Source organism: Gracilinanus agilis, chromosome 3 (assembly GCF_016433145.1).
Source record: "Gracilinanus agilis isolate LMUSP501 chromosome 3, AgileGrace, whole genome shotgun sequence".
Lineage (NCBI taxonomy): Eukaryota > Metazoa > Chordata > Mammalia > Didelphimorphia > Didelphidae > Gracilinanus > Gracilinanus agilis.
Window position 1 is genome coordinate 203,356,478 of NC_058132.1, and position 21,485 is coordinate 203,377,962.

The 21,485-nt window shown below is 37.4% G+C and overlaps 1 protein-coding gene across 1 annotated transcript in view; it reads right to left on the reverse strand.

Moving 5' to 3' along the window:
• Positions 1-474: 474 nt before the first annotated feature.
• Positions 475-21,485, reverse strand: part of IFT46 (intraflagellar transport 46) — a 30,812-nt gene continuing 9,801 nt past the window's right edge. Inside the window, exons 3-13 of the mRNA XM_044666367.1 lie at positions 14,764-14,843; positions 13,024-13,176; positions 12,367-12,503; positions 7,801-7,875; positions 7,362-7,455; positions 6,499-6,627; positions 6,078-6,199; positions 3,972-4,038; positions 2,644-2,704; positions 1,433-1,518; positions 475-987 (exon numbers count right to left, since the gene is read on the reverse strand). Of these exons, the coding sequence (XP_044522302.1) occupies positions 892-987; positions 1,433-1,518; positions 2,644-2,704; positions 3,972-4,038; positions 6,078-6,199; positions 6,499-6,627; positions 7,362-7,455; positions 7,801-7,875; positions 12,367-12,503; positions 13,024-13,176; positions 14,764-14,843 (1,100 nt within the window). The 3' untranslated portion in view covers positions 475-891. The remainder of the gene's footprint in view (positions 988-1,432; positions 1,519-2,643; positions 2,705-3,971; positions 4,039-6,077; positions 6,200-6,498; positions 6,628-7,361; positions 7,456-7,800; positions 7,876-12,366; positions 12,504-13,023; positions 13,177-14,763; positions 14,844-21,485) is intronic.

The window sequence follows — 21,485 nt, forward strand, 5'->3', positions numbered from 1 at the left end:
TCTACCTGAGGGAATAGGAGGTCTATAATTTTCCTGATAGCCTGGAATGATCTCCTAATTTTCATAAAAGCTTCAATGAACATTTTATTCCCATAGCATAACTGCTTCTTTCCTTTCCATCAGACTTAATATCAGGGATTCACTGGGTACCCAGATGAAGAACAGAAATACAACTAGGCTGGGGAGGGAGGATATACCCCAGGCATGACATACTGGATATATATATGTATTTATATTAATATTAATATAAACATAAAATTGTTTCATGATTTGAAGATGGAGCTATCAATAACCTTCATTTAGGAAAAATGAGGGTACTGGGTTGGATTTAAAGGTTTACTTAAGTTGCTACTAATTTTAATGCCTTTAGTAGATATCCAATTTCCTAAGTTATCAGTCAACACTTCCTCTTTCCTAAAATAGAAGAAAAGTCTAACAGATAGAACATTTTATTTTTAATATCTATGCCAATAAACTCCATAAGTAAAAAGAGAATAATTCCTTTCTATTCCAAACAAGACAGCTATTAGGTTTTCCCATCTCCCCACAAACTATACTCCCTCATGTTTCTGAAATTCCAGGACACCTGGAATACTCTTCTAACTCAAACCCCTATAAAGTGTGCTATGAATACCCATGTTCTGAGGGAAGGGATCTGAGACAGGGTCAAAACAAAGGCTAAGATAGATAAGCACTTTTTAACAAGTGTCTGCAGTGCTCTCTGACCTCTCTCTGGGTTGCTAGAGGGCAATAAGAAGAGAACAATCTCTCTGTGAGCAGAAGTATGGCCCATGGCAAAGATTCGAGCTTGGCTGAGATCAACTTCCCCTTCTCAGTTGGGGGGGATGAAGGATCCAGGTGTGAGGTTTGAGACAGAGAGACTTGTGGGGCTCAGCTGAAGGTTAATGTCTCTGCATCTCCAGCCTGGGAAGTGGGATTAGATGGAGGAGTGGCTGCTTTCTTTCCTTCAGCCAAGGCTTTGAAATGCTAAGGAAAGAGAAGGTGGAGAACATTAGAGATAGGCCAGTAACTCATCAACTCGTTCCCAAAATAATTCTTTGGTGATGCCTCATAAAATAAGCCAGAGGTTTGCTCCAAACTCCGTTACAAAGGAACTCCTTTTTTATTTCCTGCCTTGTTTCTTCAACTCAACTAGCATTTATCACTTGTTTTCCTGTATTTGCCAGAGCTCTCTGACTCCTGGTCAAGATTCACCTGCCCATTCCTCCTTTTGCTTGTCTCTGTTCTGTAGTCTTTGGAGTCATTATGGGTTAGGTCTAGATATGTAGACAACTCTGTGTAGAGTCATCCTCTAATGCCATAGCAAATTCTTAAGGAGATGATCATAGATGGAGAACTCAGAACTGGGCCTTTGCTGCCTTGTAGTTCTCTCCACAATAGAGTCTCAGCTGGTCCTTGGTGCTATGCTTACCTGGGAGTTCTTGAACTCAGAGTAGAGGGAAAATAGCAGGTGAAGGGACTGAATCCGGCTCTTGTAGATAGGAATGTCCAGGATAGCTAAAATAAAAAATCCCTAGGAATAGGATCAAACTTAATTCTGGAAGTCAAAGGGTATTTATCCATTCAGCCCATCTATCCTGATGATTCCTCCCTCTCCCCATGTGGAACAGCATCTTCCAGACAAGAACTCCAGAGAAGATGTTCCCCTCCTTAGAGGAGTTAATTCACTCAACTATGGAACTCTACTGGGGGTGGAGGAGGAGGAGGCACTGAGCTGTCCTGATTGGAGTGTAAGTATAGAATCATCTAACCCAGTAATGGGCAAACTTTTTAAAGAGGGGGCCAAAGGAAAGGAAATGCTCATCTGTCAGTCTGTTTCTAAGGCAACTCTTTCGAAGTTTCACTGCATTGTATCCTACTCATTTTTTATTCAGATTGGGAATGACATGCGGCTAGATAGAACATTTCAGGGGGCGGCATCTGGCCCTCGGGCTGTAGTAGTTTGCCCATCACTGATCTAACCTATCATATTCCCTCCCCAACCCTACATGACCCTTCACATCCATCCACCACAGACATTTTGCCATCTACCCTCTTACAACCTCTTTTATCTCCTGTCTCCAGTTTCCCATCTCTTACTCTGGGAACAATGATTGTATTATTATAATGGCTTCTGGAAAGGATGTGATAGTTGATTACCCTTTAGCCCCATTCAACATTTCTGTCATTCCCCAGATCCAATCTCCTTTCCTTAGATGCCATTCTCCTATATGTATTGTCTCCCCTTACAAGAATATGTCCCTTAAAGGGAGGACTATCTCACTTTTGACCTGAATCCCTAACATCTAGCATCATGCCTGGTACATAATAAATTAATTTTTTTTCATTTATTCATGTTCTAAGACACTCACTCTTCTTCCTAGAGGAGAAAATTCCAAGTATCTTTACCATTTCACAACTCCTATGACCCCAGAGAAGGGATGGATTTCAGAGGCTGGAAGGGTCACCACTCTCCTGACCCAAAAGAACCTAAGCTGTTATCTAAGCACAAACCCAAAATGACAAAATCGGTAGGTTCCGGTCTGGAGGGGAAAGGTGTTCTTCATGGGTTCTAGCCCTTCATTAAGGGCTGGAAATTTCTGAAATTTAGGGATCTGGAGTGAGAGGAGAGTGAGAACTTACCACAGATCATGTCAATGTATTCTGCCAGGCTGCAATCAATGTCAGCTGTGGGCAGGCTCACCTGGAAATACAGAGTGGGAGGAGGAGACTGAGTCAAAGGACTAAAGCTTGGGGAGACTGCTGCTCTCTCCAAGATGGCCAGTGACCTCCTAATAATAGATCCAATGGCTTTCAGTCCTTATCCTCATTGACCTCTCTTCAGCTCTTAACACTGCCGATCCATCCCTATTGCTGGATATTCTCCTATATCTTGACCTCAGAAACACCATAGTAGGGTGGTGTTTCTTCTTCTCTAAACACTGCTTCACTGGCTCCCCATTGCTCTATCTGAGCACTTTGTATCAGTGTTCTTTAAGGAGCTTTTCTTTAGGCATTAAAAGAATGCATATTTTTTTTGATCCAGCAATAACACTACTAGGTCTGTATTTCAAAGAGATAAAAAAAATAAGAAAGGACCTGTTTGTACAAAAATATTTATAGCTGTGATTTTTGTGGTGGCAAAGAATTGGAAACTAAAGGGAGGTCCCTCAATTGGGCAATGGCTGAACAAATTGTGGTATATGATGGTGACGGAATACTATTGTGCTGTAAAGAATAATGAACAGGATGATTTCAGAAAGAGCTGGAAAGACCTACAGCAGAACCAGGAGATCATTATAAAGGTAACAGCAATATTGTGAAACAATCAAATGTGACAGACTTTGCTACTAACAATACAATGATCCAGGTCAATTTTATGAAAAAGAAGGCTATCCACTTCCAAAGAAAGAACTGTTGGAGTAGAAATGCTGATGAAAACATGATTTATCACTTGGTTATTTGGACATATGCTTTGGGCTTTTGGTTGTATAAGATTATTCACTTACATGAATAATATGGAAATATGTTTTGTGTGTAATACATATATAACCAAGACTGAATTGCTTGTCAGCTCCAGGAAGGGGTAGAGAAGAAAGGAGGGAGACAATATGGATCACATGACTGGAAAACTTATGTGGAAATTTATTAAAATAAAAAAATTTTTAAAAAGAAGCTCTCTTTTGGGGGCAGCTAAGTGGCACAGGGATAGAGCACCAGGCCTGGAGCTAGGAGGAACTGGGTTCAAATCTAGCCTCAAGACACTTCCTAGCTCTGTGACCCTGGGCAAGTCACTTATCCCCAATTGCCTAGTCTTTGCCCTTCAGTCCTATAGTTGTTACTAGGATAGAAAGTAAGGGTTTAAAAAAAGCAAACTTTCCTTTAATGATTCCAAAATAACAATACTAATGACCAACTACAGCCTGTTTGGCACACATTCCATTCCTTCAGAGCACTATGATTTTACCCACCTTGCCTAAAAGTTCCTCAAATTCTGGGGACCACTCTTGCATCAGAGTGTCAATGTCTGGCATGGGCCTGGAAGGGCAAAGACAAATGTTAAGAGGATGTTCGGACTGATGACATCAGATTTGTACCTAATAGAAAAAAAGATGTCAGGAACCTTCCTAATACTGCCCTTTGCTCCATTCCATAGGAAAATTCCTCAAATGGAAACCCATTTCGCCCAAGGATTATGATTTGTCGAAGATCTAAGGATTGTTGGGGAAAGCTAGGTTACTCAGTAAATTGAGAGCCAGGCCTAGAAATGGAAGGTCCTGGGTTCAAATCTGAACTCAGATACTTCTTAGCTGTGTGACCTTGGGAAAGTCACTTGACCCCCACTCTTTTGCCTTGGAATCAATACAGTATTGATTTTAAGATGGAAGATAAGGGTTAAGAATTTTATTAAATGTTTACTATGTGCTAGATTCTAAGGATACAAAAAACAAAAAGAAAAATGGGATCCTTTCCTCTCAAGAAGTTTATATTCTATCAACATTTTTATAGCATCTAAAGCTAATAAGTAAGTAAGAAACAACCTGAGAAAGGAGAGAGCTCTGACAACGAAGGAGGCAAGAAAAGGCTGAAGCAATGGGACACCTTGAGGGAGAAATAGGAGGAGATTATGTTTGGGGCAAGGAAAACCACCACTACCAGGATTGACCACCACTTCCCCTTCAATTTCAATAGAGGCACACCTATCTATAACTCTGAATCTAAGAGCCTTAGGAATAGCAGTGCCCCTAGACCACTGGCCCTGCTTTTAGCCATCATTTAGGGGAATAATTGCTCCAGAGAAGGATTCCATCTTCCTTGCCACCAATAGCTAACCAACTGACACCAAGTAGGTTAGAGTCAAGAGTAGCCTCAAACTAGGTCCTGCTTCCAGTCCAGCCCTGAAGCCACTGTCTTAGGAAACTTTGGAGATGTGGCCTGGCAACTGCTTCTGGAGGCACTACAGCCTACTGTACTACTGAAGAACCAAAAGAGAAAATTCTCACCATCAAGTTGGCACTGTCAAATGATTCAATATCAGAAAATGATATAATTTTATCAATGGAAATAGCATTGAAGAAGATGCATTGCCATCTGCTTTTCTGTTAAATTCTATCTGACTCTATACTTTCTATCTGCATTACATATGAAACCTTCTAAGCACTCTCCCATCACCATTAGAATGTGAGCTCCTCAGCTCTGAAGTCCCACATCACACCCACTGAATCAGCAAATATGACAAAAGAGAAAGTTATAATTATCAGAGAAGTTGTGAGAAAATAGGTGTATTAATGCATAGTTGGTGGAAACGTGAATTGGTCCTAACCCAAAAGCTATTAAACTCACTGACCTAGACATATGACTATCAGGTTTATACCCCAGAGAAAGCAAAGAAGAGGAAAAGGTACAGAATATGTATAAGTACAGAAATATTTATAGCAGCTCTTTTTATAGTGGGAAAGAATCGGAAACTGAGGGGATGCCCATTAATTGGGAATGGCTAAAAAAATAATAATAGATGAATAAAATGGAGTATTAGTATGCTATAAGAAATGATGATGTAGATGGTTTCAGAGAACCCTGGGAAGATCTGTATGGACTGATGTTAAGGGAGTAAGCAAGACCAAAAGAACAATTCAAAAAATAATAACAGCATTGTAAAGACAAATAACTTTGAAAAACTTAACTCTGATCAATGCAATGACAAACCTTGATTCCAGAGGACTGGTGATGATATGCTACCTATACTTTCTGAGAGAGAGAGAGGTGATGGAGATTGAAATGTATCTACATATATACATATGTGTATGTGAGTTGGTGGTAGAGAAAAATATTTTATTAATTGAAAAGAACTGAATTGAATTGAATTGAAAGCCAAAAAAATTGCCAATCTTTCCTTCTCTCAAGAGGAGTTGGTTTTGGTTAGATATTTTTCACTAGTGTTTGGCACCCAGTTGGCACTTAATAAACATTCACTGAATTGAAATGATTGAGTGCCCCACCCCCTTGCATAAAGCTATGGGTACTGCCAGAAGAGGGTGGACAGGAAAACTACTTTGGAAAGGTAAGGGAATCTTGACCTGGTATAGTGAACAGTGGCTGGGGGTTTGGAACGGTGGAGCTCAGAGATGCTCTCTATCCATGTGTCAATGGCTTTGGGATTCTTTTCTGCATCTTCCAGGCTCTTCACCTTCATCTGTTGCTAGAAAAAGGAGGAGAAAGTCAAAATAATGAGTCATGGTTGCCTCCCTCAAAGCCACAACCTCTGCTTACTGAGGGGCTAACTCATCTCTCCCACTACTACATTTTGAAAATAGGACAGTTGATGCAAAGGCAATGGGTCAGCAGCCAAAGGAAATGTATAGGAACCTTTCTCTTTGTGATCCTTGTTGGAACAAATGCTAACTAGCCTGGGGGTAGTCAGTCAATTTTGTGAATGTCTGCTGCACTTTCAATCCCTCACCACTCTGGACTGGTAACCCTTCCAGGTCAGTGTCTTACTGTGATGTTGTGCTGCTTGGAATTTTCTGTCAACCAAAGGGAAAGTACTGTGGGATCAGACTGCTTTGTTGATGGTTCATCCAATACCAATAAGCCAAGGTTGTCAGGCTTCCCATCAGGACGTGGGACCTGATATGAAAAAGAAAAAGAAGGGATAGTGACTAGTAAACAGGTATAAGGGGTAAACATATCTGGCTATTTTCAAAAAGCTGATGGAAAATGACTATGGCAGGTTATCATCATCATTATCAAGTATACATTATCAAGTCACAAAGTGATTGTTTTTGCATAGTGCTACTGAAGATATTATATAGAGAGAACTACATACACAATTTCTGCCCCCTATGAGTTTACAATTTAACAGACTCAGTAATATTTATATATTATAATATGACAAATTTCTAATAATACTAATATATAATAATTTATAAGTGAAGTATATAAACATAACATATACATTCATATAACATACATATATATACACTATACAAATACACACTTGTAAAAGAATTACATATCAACAATGAGTGAAATTAAAGCAAACAGCAAAGTTAAATGGAAGTCCATTTATCTATTACTGGAATAGAGTATACTGAAGGAAACTGCTAAAAACATCCTAATTCTAGTAAAGTCAGAGTTAGGAAAATATCTATTCTTATTAGATCAATTTAGGCTGGTTTCTTGGATGGATAGATCTTGAGAGCAAAATGAATGGTAGATGAAGAATAGTTTGATTAGATGACAACAGGGATATAAAATGTAAGCTTCTGAACCTTAGGCTACCAAAATAATTACTATTGATTAGATGCAATGAAGCTAGCCGAGGTAGACAAAATCATGTGAAGAGATTTTTAAGCTTGTACCTTTAAGAAGGCATCAATATCCCCAACAGCTGGGATGAAGTCTGGAATGAAAGGTTTCAGTTTGTGGTCCAGATCAATCAGCTGTGGTGTGTACCTAAGAGACAGATACCATCAAATTAAAGAGTTATACACATAAGCAGTTAACTCTCATTAGTAAATCAAAAAACTTTAGAACAGGGATTCTTAACATGAGATCCATGAACTGTTTTCCAAAAAATATTTTGATGGCTATATAATACATAATATAACTGCTATCCTTTATAATCTTATTTATTGAATTGTATACACTTAAAAATATTATTCTGTGGGGTCCATAGATTTCTCTAGACTGCCTAAAGGGTCCATGACATAAAAATGGTTAAGAATCCCATTGCTTTGAAAGGGTGTTGTGAATTCCCCTAGGAATGGAGAAAAATCTGGTGATAAACCATTTACTTACCTAGTGATATACTGGAAGAGCTCTTTTATTTCAGCAGAGACTGGTAAATGTTCATAATCTGCAGGGTCATAGGCACTGAAGGAAAGAACAAGATATTTAAGACTGGCAGGTAAAAGAGGTGTGATATACTGTTCTCTAACTACAAAGTACTGAACTCCTAAACTAGGCACTGCTTCACTTGATCCTTCTATTCTTAGGTGGGTTTGCAAGGTTGCTTTAAAACTGGCTCAGTAGATGATGAAGCATGCCTTCTGTATAAATGGAGATTTTGAACCTTGGACTTCATCCCCCAAAAGTCCTTAGTTTTCCCAAAATTCCCTTTAATCTTTCTGCACCTCCACAATTGCCAATTGCGTGGAGACGTTATTGTTTTGTATTTGGCTGTAACTTCTCCCTCTTTCTCTTTTGCTCCTGGGAGTGGGCTGGGTGAGTTTAGCACCTTTTCCCTCTAGTTTTTTTATGTTAGTTTATTATTAATAAAACTTTATAAAATATAATATCTAGTTATTGAATATTAATTTTAAAATCCACATTATGGACAACCACTTCGGGAAACAAATTCTTAAAAAAATTTTTCAAGATAGCTTTTAAGTAAAAGTTAGTAAGTTTGGCTAAACTCCGCCTACCAGCCCACCAAGCAGCCTGCTTTCACTGCCACCACCTTTTCACACCCATCTGGCTCGAGCCAGAGTTCCTCACCACTCTCTACCCAGCCTGCAGCCTGCCAATCTGAACTGCTTTTTTCCAATGGAAGGGTGAAACCCCAATCCCTTCCCCCACCCCAGGTGGCTTTTCCAGCCTGTGCTACCATTTTTTAAGTTAAAGTCTTTAACTGATCCTGGACTCCTCTGGCTGAGAGAGACTTGCAACTCGGGATTTTTTTTTTTCCCACAGGAAGGGGACTTCTCTGCATTTTTTTTTCTTTTGAGAGCAGAAAGTCTAAATCAGTAGATTCGAAGTAGAAGTTTTGGGGGATTTTGTCTCTACCTTTTCGCCAGCTCTCTCATATGCAAATACCCTATTGTTCTCCCTCTAGAAATTTTGCTTCCTTTTTGTTTACTCTATAAACAAAACCCACTCAGCATCTTCAGGAACAATGCTTTTTCAAAGCATACTTGAAACTCTGAAACAACAGGTTGAGTTGGTAAAGTTGGTTTGGATCTGCTTAATTCTTTTCCAGAGGGTTTTTGTGCCGATTGAATACCTTGCAGTTGAGAGCTTGATTCAGGGGAGAAATTCATCTACTCACATCCCTTTGGCTTTTTGGTTTACCCATACCCACTATGAGGGTCGTGCACACTATGCTCAGTGCAGAATTTGCCCTCACTATGACAAAATACAGTACTCTTACAAAGGAAATCTGAATGGATGAAAATACTGGAGGAGGGGAAATAACCTTAAAAAGAGATCTGAAAGTTTATTGCTTGCTAATTATTTTCAGCTTTTCCCCTCAAGATAGTAAACAAGCCTATTGGGATTGGTAAAAAGGATTTTTTACTACACTGCTTATAAAATGGTCATTTGCTTATATTATTGTATTTTCTGATTTCTTTCAGGTTTAAATTTTTTTAAGTTTATCTGTATTAATCTAATTAATATCTATTCTGTTATATAATCTTTTATCTGTACTGTTTCCCTATGATTTTACTGAATAACATATTGTAAAAAGCCCATAAGTCTTATGTATCCTGGATTTGTCATCTCAACTATCGGGGTCACATGCTGCCTTAACAGTTTTTATTCTATCTTGACAATTATATACAACCTTGAAGAATATAATGACAAGAATTTAAATTGTAATTTTATAAGAGGTCTTTAAAATTGACTTTAGGATTTTATAGTAATTTCTGAATGGATGATGGATTTATATTTATATGTTATAAAGAATGTTGTCTTAAGGAGGTAGAGAAAATAAATAGACGTTTCCTACACAAACTGTATATAAAAGTAGGAAGCCAAAAAGAGCTCCTGCATGCTTGATATTTTAACTCTTTATTTTAATTTACTTTCCCATCAGAAGGATCTAGAAATTCCTGGTGATGTTTTAGACCCAAATAGGTTTTCATCAGCAATTGCCAATGCTGAAAGATTTGCTACATCTGTTGAATTTGTGACAAGTATCCATCCCTTCATAGGTTTTAAAATGTCACATAGCATCTCATGTGAATCCTATTATGAGAGTGGGTTTGTTTGCTATTGTCAATAACTGGGCTATTGTGAATTTTGGGATTTTGGTACTTTATTTGAATGTACATTATCTACTATATTATTGTTTTTATAAATCTATTATTCTGTAAAAATAATTTTCATTCACAGTAGTTCATGGCCAAGTTTAAAAAGGAAATTGGATTTCATTTTTTGGGTGAGAAACTTTTCACTGATTCTAAGCTATATATTTTTGATTTTTAAAACATTCTTTTATTTTTTCCCCTTGTATGTACAATACAGTTTTGAGTTTCTTTCTTGTACCTGAACACATTATCAATATTAATCTTTTTTTTAATTTGCAGTAATATAAGTTTAAAATATATTTGTTATAATATTAATGCATACCCAAAAGGCTTTAAACTATAGAATAATGCCACTGATCATTTAAATAGTTATGGGACTTTGCTTAATGATTCTGTCTGATTCCAGAAGAGTATTTTAAAAAGAGCCACTGCACAGTGCTAAAAAAGCACAAAGCTAATCTACATAGTGCAAATTGAGCACAAGGTCAGAGACCAATCAATCCCAATGGGATTGATGTAATTTTGAGCCAAGTCAAGAGGACTTGAACTTGTTTGGGGTTTGAGGTTGCGGTGCTTAACATGTTAAGACACAGGACTTCCTTTGAACCACATTCTATTCAAGCACTTCATCCTAGTTACCATTCTGGCTCCTATAATCTAGTCTCTTTTCTGTCTTTTATAAATTGGGTCCTGATTCAAGGACCTGTTATAGTTTTATTTTTCCTTTACTTAGATTTTTTTTAGACATAAGACTTTGACGTTTTCTAGTTCATCCACAAGTTCTTTTTTCTCTTTTATGTGGATTTTTAAAATGTTTTTGATTTCTTTTGCAATTGATTCATATACCTTATAACTCAGCCATGTATCCCTGAGTGATCCCTGCTTGTTATTATTTTTCTCAGGGACAATTTTGTTATTGTTGTGAACTATTTTTTGAATTTAGGAAATTTTAGGTTAAGAAATTTGCTACCTCCCAGATAACAGACAACAAACCTGTCTGGAGAAAGCACCATGAAGATGCCTGCAGAGACCACACACTGCATCAAGAAGATCCAGAATCGAACTTTGGGATGTAAATTTGAACTATGGGGGGTTGAAAGCATTTGTTTTGAATGTATACTTTTATGCTAAAGGGGACTGCCCTCAAACTGGCTTTTTGTTAATGTAGCAATCATTGATTTTGTTCTTTTTTCCCTTTTATCCACAAATTATTATAATTTATATGATGATTATGTTTTTACAACCCATTGGGGAGAGTGGTCTCCCAAAGGATCACAGGTGGGGGGGTATGTATAAATGGAGATTTTGAACCTTGGACTTCATCCCCCATAAATCCTTAGTTTTCCCAAAATTCCCTTTAATCTTTCCTGCACCTCCACATTTGCGTGGTCACATTATTGTTTTATATTTGGCTGTAACTCCTCCCTCTTTCTCTTTTGCTCCTGGGAGTGGGCTGGGTGAGTTTAGCACCTTTTCCCTCTAGTTTTTTTTATGTTTATTATTAATAAAACTTTATAAAATCCACACTTCTGTCTCTTGGCAGAGAAGAGATGGACTATATGTGCAGAACAAGACATGGACTTTAGACATGGCCATTATGTTATTATGCTTGTATTTATGTCATAAGAGAGGGCTTTTATGAAGGATGGCAAAGGCAAATTAGTGGGAAATGACATAGATGCAAAAGACAATAATAATTTTAAAAATCACATAGGGATTATCTACTTTGTTAATTATCTATAATGAATAGTTAATGATAGGCTGGCTTTTCCCCCCTTATAAAATATGTTTTTGGATCATTTCACTAACACCAATTGTGTTCTCAGGGACTGAAAATTCCTTTTAACAAAAACTAAGTCAATTGTTTTTAAAAATAAGAAGTTCCTTCCTAAGGCCAAGTGGAAATGATTTTGGGAATATCTAGAATTTTTCAATTTCAATTATTTACTCATATTTTCCACACTTCATACTGTGTACTGTTGGTCTTTTTAAAATTCAAAACTGTCATTTTTATTTTGAACTTAATAAACATAGACATACTTATATACAAAGAATGAACAAGAGGATTATATGTGAAACTGCGAACTTGTTACCTATAATTTGTTTTATTTAAAGTAGAAGTTAAATTTAATAAGATAGCAACAAAACTACCCTGTTTGGATCTCTTTCTGAACTTTTGTTTTTTGTTCTTTCCTTATATTTTTTATATTTTATTGATCCTTTTTCTACACCTTTAACCTGATATCTTCCTAGGTCCTAAAAGGTGAAGGCACAATAATTTTGTGAGGATATTTTCCTTTGGCGTGGGTATTAGCAATAGAGAATATTCCCTCACCCTTCCAAAGGGGCACCATGTTCTTCATCATCATCATCTTCATCAGAGTCAGTCTCAGATGAATCATCATCTTCATCTTCATCCTCATTCTCACTGAAACCACGCTGAGTGGCCATCTGAGATGTCTTTTTCTTCTCCTGAGTAGGAGTAGACAGAGAGAAGATCAGAGAGCTTGCAGTAAAGGCCTTATGATACCCAGATTTCTCTCTCCTCCCTCTAATCACCATCCCCACTGACACCAAATCACCAGGAAGGAAAGTTCTCCCCTGAGAGGGCTTAAGAAAAGGTTGATTCTCCTCTGTCCCCTGTTCTAACTGTAAACTAGGGTCCCCATTTTCACTATTTTGCATTCCTTTTCTGGGGTGCGGGGTTGGGACAAAGATTCTAACAATTATGTAATCCACACTAGTCATTCAGGAGCTTCCAAGTGCCCCATGCAAATTTTATTTAACTTTAGCTAATCTTGTATCTGAATCCTGACCAACAGTTCTACAAAATAGTAGGTTTTTCAATTCAATCACTTGTTCAGTTGCTATTTCCCTTCCAGATGAGGTGCTTACCCTATCCATTTTCTCTCCCCTTAAGTAGTTAAATGCATAAACTTAAATGTTCTATCCCAACATCAGAGATCGTTTGCTCCTTGGCATTGCCACCTACCTTTCTGAGCTTCTGGCTCCCTATATACCATCCCACCCTCTCAGGTCCACGGGAAGGGGCGTGGTGGCGCTTGGGGCTTGCAGGGGCAGGAGGGGCAGGGTCCGAGTCTTTGCCTCTGTGGCCTGGGGGCTGTGGGATGCCCTCCCTCGGGACCTGAGGGATGACCATTCAAATAGCCCCCTTTAAAAGTAGGTTTTGAAATCTCGATTTCCGTAGGCTTATATTGAGGTTAACTGCTGTATGGCTCCAGTCTGTTTTTAATTACTTAATCTGTTTCTTTGATTGTGAAGTACCTATTGGCATATAAAATTGTGACATATGTTACAAAACAACATAAAAACTGCTTTTGGTTTGGTTTTCCTTTATAAATGATAAAACAGAAATAACATTATACATTAACTAACTAAGGTTTATTTTCATTAAGCAGTGACTTTATAAGACAGTAGAGCCCATTCTGTTACTATGACCCAGTGTTCTATAGTTACTTAGAACATTTTAACATATATTTCTTCTATGTCTTAACTTGCTAAATTTGATCTTGGTCACATAGATATCAATGTTAGGGTTTGGGGGAAAAAAGATTATAAGGAAAATTGGTTCTGCTGCTTTTAGAAATACTAAAAATAGAGGCTCTATGATGCTTTAAGGTGTATATTGTGTTGGAAAGATCATGGAATCTAAAATGCTCAGTAGTGTTGAAAGACAAGAAAGAAGTTAATCCAAAAATTGGGCTGGATTGTCTTAGGAAACCTGGTCATTTCTTGTGTCTATCCCTCTAAACTTATATGCTCATGTCCAAATCCCTTAATTTGTACTGGTATTTGTGGTGGATTCCAGATTTCAGGGCAAGAAAGACCTGGTGACTTTGTACGCAACAGAAGAATGTCTAAAATGTGCCTTTTGACTGCAACTTAAAAAATAAATAAGTAAAATTCCCAGTGTCTTTACAGTGTTCCCCAACCTGGTAAATGTAAAAACCAAAACCAAAAAAAAATTAAAAATTCTGGTTCCATGGCTATACTGCTGCTAAGTAGTTGCCATATTCTCCTTGAAGTTAAAGTACCTGTTGGAACCACCTTGAACCTATATTGAACTTTTTCTTTTCTGTAATTTTATGAAATCTGCTTTTAAAATGGCAGACTGCTCAAAGTTTTTTATAAAAATTCTTCACTACTGTAATTCTATATATGCTGCTCTCTGGAGACATTAATATACTTTGGGGATTATTTGTTAAACATTAAAAAAGAAATTGTTTAAGTAAGGTTATCCCCCAATTCCCAAAGTTGAATCAAAGCACAGGGTATATCTGACCTATTGCTTCCCTATCTTCAAGTGAAGCTTGAAATTCATCTGTCTTTCTTGAATCTGAATAAAATAATTTTCTGTGTTCTAAGTATAATAGGCAAAGCGGTATCTAGGCTCAATGGCTCCAAATTAAAGAACTTTTCCATCAAGTAAGGTTATTTTTACATACTTCTTCAGATGAAGGGAATAATAAGAACTGTTCCTTTTGTCCAAATTACATGAAAATTTTCACCAAAAATTTGCCTGTAATTTTAGACTTTCCCTTCCTATGAGTAGGTTTAAAAAATCCTCTTTTTAAGGCTCTTGCCTCTGATTTTTCTATCCTGCCTACAAGGGGAAATCAATAAACACTGACAAATATATTGTTGTTACTTCACAGTGAGCAAAGGCATATTAAAGCAGAAATTCCACAACATAAGCTATGTTACTCCATACCTTGTTGTTCTCCTCTTCGTATTCATCACTGCTGTTGTCACCCATGGTTTTGGGAGGAAGGCGTGCAGACCGAGGTAGTCCTAAGAATAAGAGAAGTAAAAATATTTTTAAAACCCCTCAAATGAGACATGCTCATTGCTGAAGATATATCTACTCTTTCTATTATTATTTGATATAGTTCTAGAAATAATAGCAACAGCAATAAGATAAAAGAAAGAAATTAAAGGTATAAAGATAGGTAAAGAGGAAATACAATCTGATGATGTGATGGATACTAGGGAAACCCTGGGGATCAAGCAAAGATACTAAATGAAAAAATTAAAAGCTTCAGCAAAGTTAAAGGCTTACAATATGAACCCTCAAAAATCAACAGTACCTCTATATAATAATAACAAAACCTAAGAAGCAAAAATAGAAAGGGATTCCCATTCCAAATAACTACAAAATGCATAAACTCCCTGGGGATCAGTCTATCAAAGCACACAAGAGACTTGTACAGATTTAATTACAAAGTACTCCTTAAAGAAACAACTTAAGTAGTTGGAGGAATCAGTGCTCAGGGCTTGGTTCTGCCAATATAATGAAAATGACAATACTTCCAAAGTTAATTTACACTTTTAATGCTATACCAACCACAGGGATTCTATACAGCACTTGGTAAACATAGTAACAAAATTTGTTTGGGGAAATAAAAGAACTAGAACATGAAGGGAAATGATGAAAAGAAATAGGAATGAAGGAGGAAGAACACTTCCAGATTCCAAACTACATTATAAAGCAACACTCATCAAAATCATCTGACATTAGTTAAAAGTAGAGAGGAGATCATTGGAACAGACTAGACAAGGGAGAATCAGAAACAACAGAACTCAATACATAAATTACCTGGGAAGAAACTCCTTATTTGATTAAAAACTACTGGGGAAAACTGGAAAGAAGTCTAGCAGAAATTTAAGTTTGGACCAACATCTTATGCCACATTCCACAATACATTCTCTTTTTTTAAACCCTTAACTTCTTATTTAATTAATTAAGAATATTTTACCATGGTTACATGATTCATATTCTTTCTCTCCCCTCCTCCCTCTCCCCTCTCATAACCAACGGACAATTCAACTGTAACTCTTAACTTCTGTCTTAGAATCAAGACTATATACTAGTTCTAAGGTAAAAGAGCAGCAATGGGGGATAAGTGACCAGGATCACACTGCTAGGAAGAATATGAGACCAAATTTGAACCCACAACCTCCTGGCTCTCTATCCATTGAGCCTCCACAATACGTTCTAAATGGATATACAAGCTTAATATTAGTGATGAGATTACAAAATAATTAGAAGAGAAGCAGATCATATATCTCTCACAGATATAGGTAAGATATGCATTTTTAAAAAGGAGATGTATTATTAACCAAACAAGAGATAGAGGCAATTACAAAAGATAAAACTGACAAGTTTGATTGCATGAAAGCTTCTGCACATACTAAATGAATGTACTTAGAATAAGAAGGGAAATGGTCAAATTGGGGGGAAAAAAATCTCTGTATTAAATTTCTTTGATAAAGGTTTAATATCAACATATGCAGATAATTAATATATATAAAAATAACAACCATTTCCCCCAAAATACGTGGTTAAAGAATATAAACAAACAGTTCTCAAAAGAATTGCAAAGTATTCACAAAAGAATGCTCTGAATCATTAATAATAAGAAAAATGCCCATCAAAAAAACCTTGAGGTTTCATCTGACATCTTGCAAATTGGTAGAAGACAAAAAACTGGCAGTAATCAGTTTTGAGGGGTTGTGGAATGATAGGCACCGCAATATGTTGCTGGTAGAACTATGAAATGATATAGCCATTTTGGAAAGCCATTTAGAATTATGTCAATCAAGTGACTAAGATATCCATACCTTTACTGGACTTATAGCCCAAGGAATCTATGGATAAGAAGAAAATCCTTATATATGCCAAAATATTTATAGCAACACTTTTTATGAAAAGAATGTTTTAGAAACCAAGTAGATGCCCACCAATTAGGGAATGGCTAAGCAAATTGTGGTACATGAATGTCGTTGGCTGCTCTTCAGTCATTCATTTATGACTGACTCTTCATGACTCTATGGACCATAGCAAGCAGATACTGTCCATATGGTTTTCCTAGCACATAATGAAGTGGTTTGCCATCTCCTTCTGCAAAGGATTAAGGCAAACAGAGGTTAAGTGACTTGCCCAGTGTCACACAGCTACTATATGTCTGAGGCTACATATGATCTTAGGTCTTCCTGATTCCAAGCTCAATCCTCTATCTACTGAGCTATCTAGCTGCAGGGATATTACAATGAGGTAAGAAATATATGAGAAGAATAAAGAGAAGCATGGAAAGATCTACATGAATGGATGCAGTCTGAAATAAGCAAAGCCAAGAAAACAATATATACCAGTGATTCCCAAAGTGGGTGCCACCTCCCTCTGGTGGGTGCTGCAGCGATCCAGGGAGGCGGTGATGGCCACAGGTGCATTTGGGGGCGGTGAATAACTGTAAGGGAGTGGTGATAGTATGTGACAGGGGGCACTAAGTAATATTTTTTCTGGAAAGGGGGTGGTAGGCCAAAAAAGTTTGGGAACCACTGATATATACCATAAATATAACAATGTAAATGGAAAGAACTGCATATCAAAAAATCAAGTGAATTAACAAAATTACAAAGATCAAGTATAATCTGAAAGAAGAGATATGAGAAAACACTCTCAACCTATCTCTTTGTGGAGATAGGAAATCTACAAGTGTTACACATTTGCACATATCTTCAATGCATCGATTAATTGTATTTTTTCCTCCTTAAAAATACTATTTATTATATATGACTCTGGGAGGGAACCAGAATGTTCTTTATTTTTTTTTAAACTTCTTTAAAGTAAGAAGACAAATGGCAAAAACTCAAAAAACCCTAAGGGGGGGGGGTGTGGCGGGGAAGACTTCCTTCCTATTCTTGAATGGAGCAGGCAGACCCTGCTTGGTCCTGCTCTTTTATAGTCTAGCTGCCATTGTTGCTGCTCTTCTGGATGGTGTGGCTAAGGTTAGGCCTTACTCTTTGCCAGAATCTTTTCCTTCTGGCTCTATTTCCAGATTGTTTAATGTAGGTTTTTGTCTTGGCCTCTTTGTCTCTTTCTCCTTGCATTATGTCCAACTAGAAGTTGACCCCATCACCTGCTGTGGCCCTAACAAGCTCCAAGAGGAAATAAATTGGGGTGGTTGCAAGTCTCCTACCAGGCCCCAGTGCTTGTGCTGCCTGGTTGATTTGCTGGTCCTGTGTCCCACTATGGTTCTGGCATGGACTGCCCACAAGCTGCACTATACCCATCACCTGCTGTGGTTATGGCACACACTTCCCAGGAACTGTGGCTTCTGCTTCCCCTGGCTTATCTCCCCCTCAGAGTATGATGGGTTTCTGGCAGTCTTCTTATGGAGTCTTGTCATGAATGGGGGAGTTTATTGATATTTCTTTTTCATTTTCTCTATCAATGCTCTATCTGGTACACTTTTAGAACTCTATTGGAGCATTCTGAGTATAGCTTGGCTCTTCTTTTCTATCACCATCTTAACACTATTTTGCTAAAATTAAAGCGTTACATAAATATGGATTATTATTAAAGTTTTGAAAGGTTTTAAAGACATCAGAATATCTAGAACAGTGATTCCCAAAATGGGTGCTACTGCCCCCTGGTGGATGCTACAGTGCTTAAGGGAAGTGGTGATAGCCACAGGTGAATTTATCTTTCCTATTAATTGCTATTAAAATAAAAAAATTAATTTCTAGAGGGTTAAGTAATATTTTTTTCTGGAAATGGGGTGGTAGGCCAAAAAAGTTTGGGAACCACTGACTAGAAGCTGTGCAGTGAAAAGCTTTCCACCAAAACTCTTCAAAATTAATCTACAAAAAATACCAGACCAAATTCTGATGGGAAAATCCAAGAAAAAGTCACAATGAATCATTTTTCTACCCCAGATCAACAAAGGGAGATAGAGAGATCTGTGGAGATTAGGGACAGGATCTAGAGTGCAATATACCCCACAGCTAGGAAAGTGTTAGGCTTATATCCCATCTCCCAAAATTACTATGTTGACCATAGATAAATTGTTTAATCTTTCTGAACATCGGTTTCCTTATTTGTAAAATTAGGCTAATGGCACAAACTTATAGGCCTGTTGTGAGAAGCAAATGGGATAATGTGCTTTGCAAACTTTAAAGTACTATATAAATGTTTGGAATTAGAAATCTAAGGCATTATTAAATCTTTTAAAGATTTTAAATATACTTCTATGATCCTGTGTTGTGATTGGTCACACTCATTTATCTTTCTACTGGACCTGGAAGTCATGAGACTTGGATTCTAATCTCAAAACTAATTCTGAGTTCTTCCCCTAGCTTGGCCCCTTGACAAAGGTCAAGTCATTCAACCTCAATGGATCTTTTTTTCTTCATCCATATAAGGTGAAGGAGAGGCAGCTGAATCAATCACTTCACTCCCACTTAAGTAACTAACAAAAAAAGACAGATTGATAGAACACTTATTAAGTGCTTGATATGTGCCAGGACTGGGGATACAAGTACAATCAAAATAGTCCCTGCTCTCTAGCAACAATTTCAACAAGTGGAATATAACAAATAAAGGTGGGAGGGAGGGGGAAGAGGTAGGCAGCAGGGAAGCAGTGTCAAGGCCTGAGCTCCAATAAATCTTATTTATCTGAGCCAGGGGATCTAAGGGCAGAGTAGGTAGAGGACAGAGAAGTAGTTAATTAACTCTGGCTAGCTAAGTGATATAAACTGATAATTAATGGGAAGAGCTCACTGGCTTGTCAGCTATAGCATTAGATTCTCCTCATCCAATTACTCTGAGAGGAGTCCCCCATAACTCTGAGAGGAGAGTTACCAGTTAGCCTCTGAGGACCTGTTTTGCCAATATGTATTAGTCAGGATAATTCTAGTTTTCACATTACATATAAAATGGGAAGGATTTATCTATACCAGTGATTCCCAAAGTTGGCACCACTGTCCCCTGGTGGGTGCTGCAGCGATCCAGGGAGGCAGTGATGGCCACAGGTGCAGTGATGGCCAGAGGTGCATTTGGGGGTGGTGTATAACTATAAAGGGGCGGTGATAGTGTGTGACAGGGGGTGCTAAGTAATATTTTTTCTGGAAAGGGGGTGGTAGGCCAAAAAAGTTTGGGAACCACTGATCTATACTATCAATCCTTTCTTTTGAAGTAGTTTTGTTTCCATGGATAAAGAATTCTTTTTTCCTTTTAACTAATTCACTCTAAATCGGGAATTCACTTAGAACTGAATAAGTACATAATTTCATTATATTTTCCAGTCTAAAAATAAATTTTAAAAAGGTGAAGACTAAATTAATACTGTAATCTAATAATTTGAATTTCTTATATTGACCTGACTAAAATAGTTTATTTGCATTTTTCTTTTTTAGACTAATTATTCATTTATAACTAAAATAATACCAAAATTTTGTGATTTGTGATTGTGAATCTGTTTTAAATAAAACAGTGGAAGCATCTGTGTTTTTCAGTGGTAGTTTTCTCCTTAGTATAGCCTTGAAAAAAACCTACCAAATATAATTTTTAAATTTGCCTTTTTAAGGACCTCAGTGAGATCTAATTATCTGTATTCCTATGTAGAGAAATGTTATGTATAATTCTCTGTAGTGAACTCTATTCACTATTATAATATTCACTATTATAGTAATCAGAAGAATAATTCACAGGGTGAGGGTGGAACACTAAATAATCTAAGATGGCGTGGGGGATGGGAAAGAGGGGGGTGAATAGCAGGGGACACCAAGAGAAACTTGAGTGAATAAGAAAAATAGGATATTCTATTACACACAAAGAGGGCATGGGAGGGAGAGGGGACAAATACTACTATAAGAAGGAGAGGAAGAGAGCATAAAGAGGTAATAATCAAACCTTACTCTCAGTGTAATCAACCCGGAGAGGGAAGAGTAGCTATACTATCCATTGGGAAATAAAACTCTTATCTAACCCTTCTGAGAAAGTTAGAAGGGATAAACCAAGGGGAGCAGGGGAGTGGGGAGGTCAAAAAAAGGGAGGGGTGAAGGGGGAGGGAATTCATAAGGCCTTTAAAAACAAAAAGAGGGGGGAAAAATAAGGGAGGGGATAGAAAGGGAAGTTAATCAAGGGAGGGGATAAGAGATAGGGTCTTAATAGCAAACCACTGGTTTTAAAGGAAATAGTTCAAGGAGAAGGGGTAGGAATGGGGGAGGATTTGAAAATGTCAGCAAATGCACAACTGATGATTATAACTCTGAATGTGAATGGAATGAACTCACTCATAAAACAGAAGCAAATAGCAGAGTGGATTAGAAACCAAAATCCCACCATATGTTGTCTACAAGAAACACATATGAGGTGGGTGGACATACACAAGTTTAAGGTTCAGGGTTTGAGCAAAATCTTTTGGGCGTCAAATGAGAAAAAGAAGGCAGGAGTGGCTATTATGATTTCTGACAAAGCCAAAGTAAAAATAGATATGATTAAAAAAGACAGGGAAGGCCATTACATCCTGATTAAAGGCAGTATAAACAATGAGGAAATAACACTGCTCAATATGTATGCACCAAGTGGCATAGCACCCAAATTCATAAAGGAGAAACTGGCAGAGCTCAAGAAGGAAATAGATAGTAAAA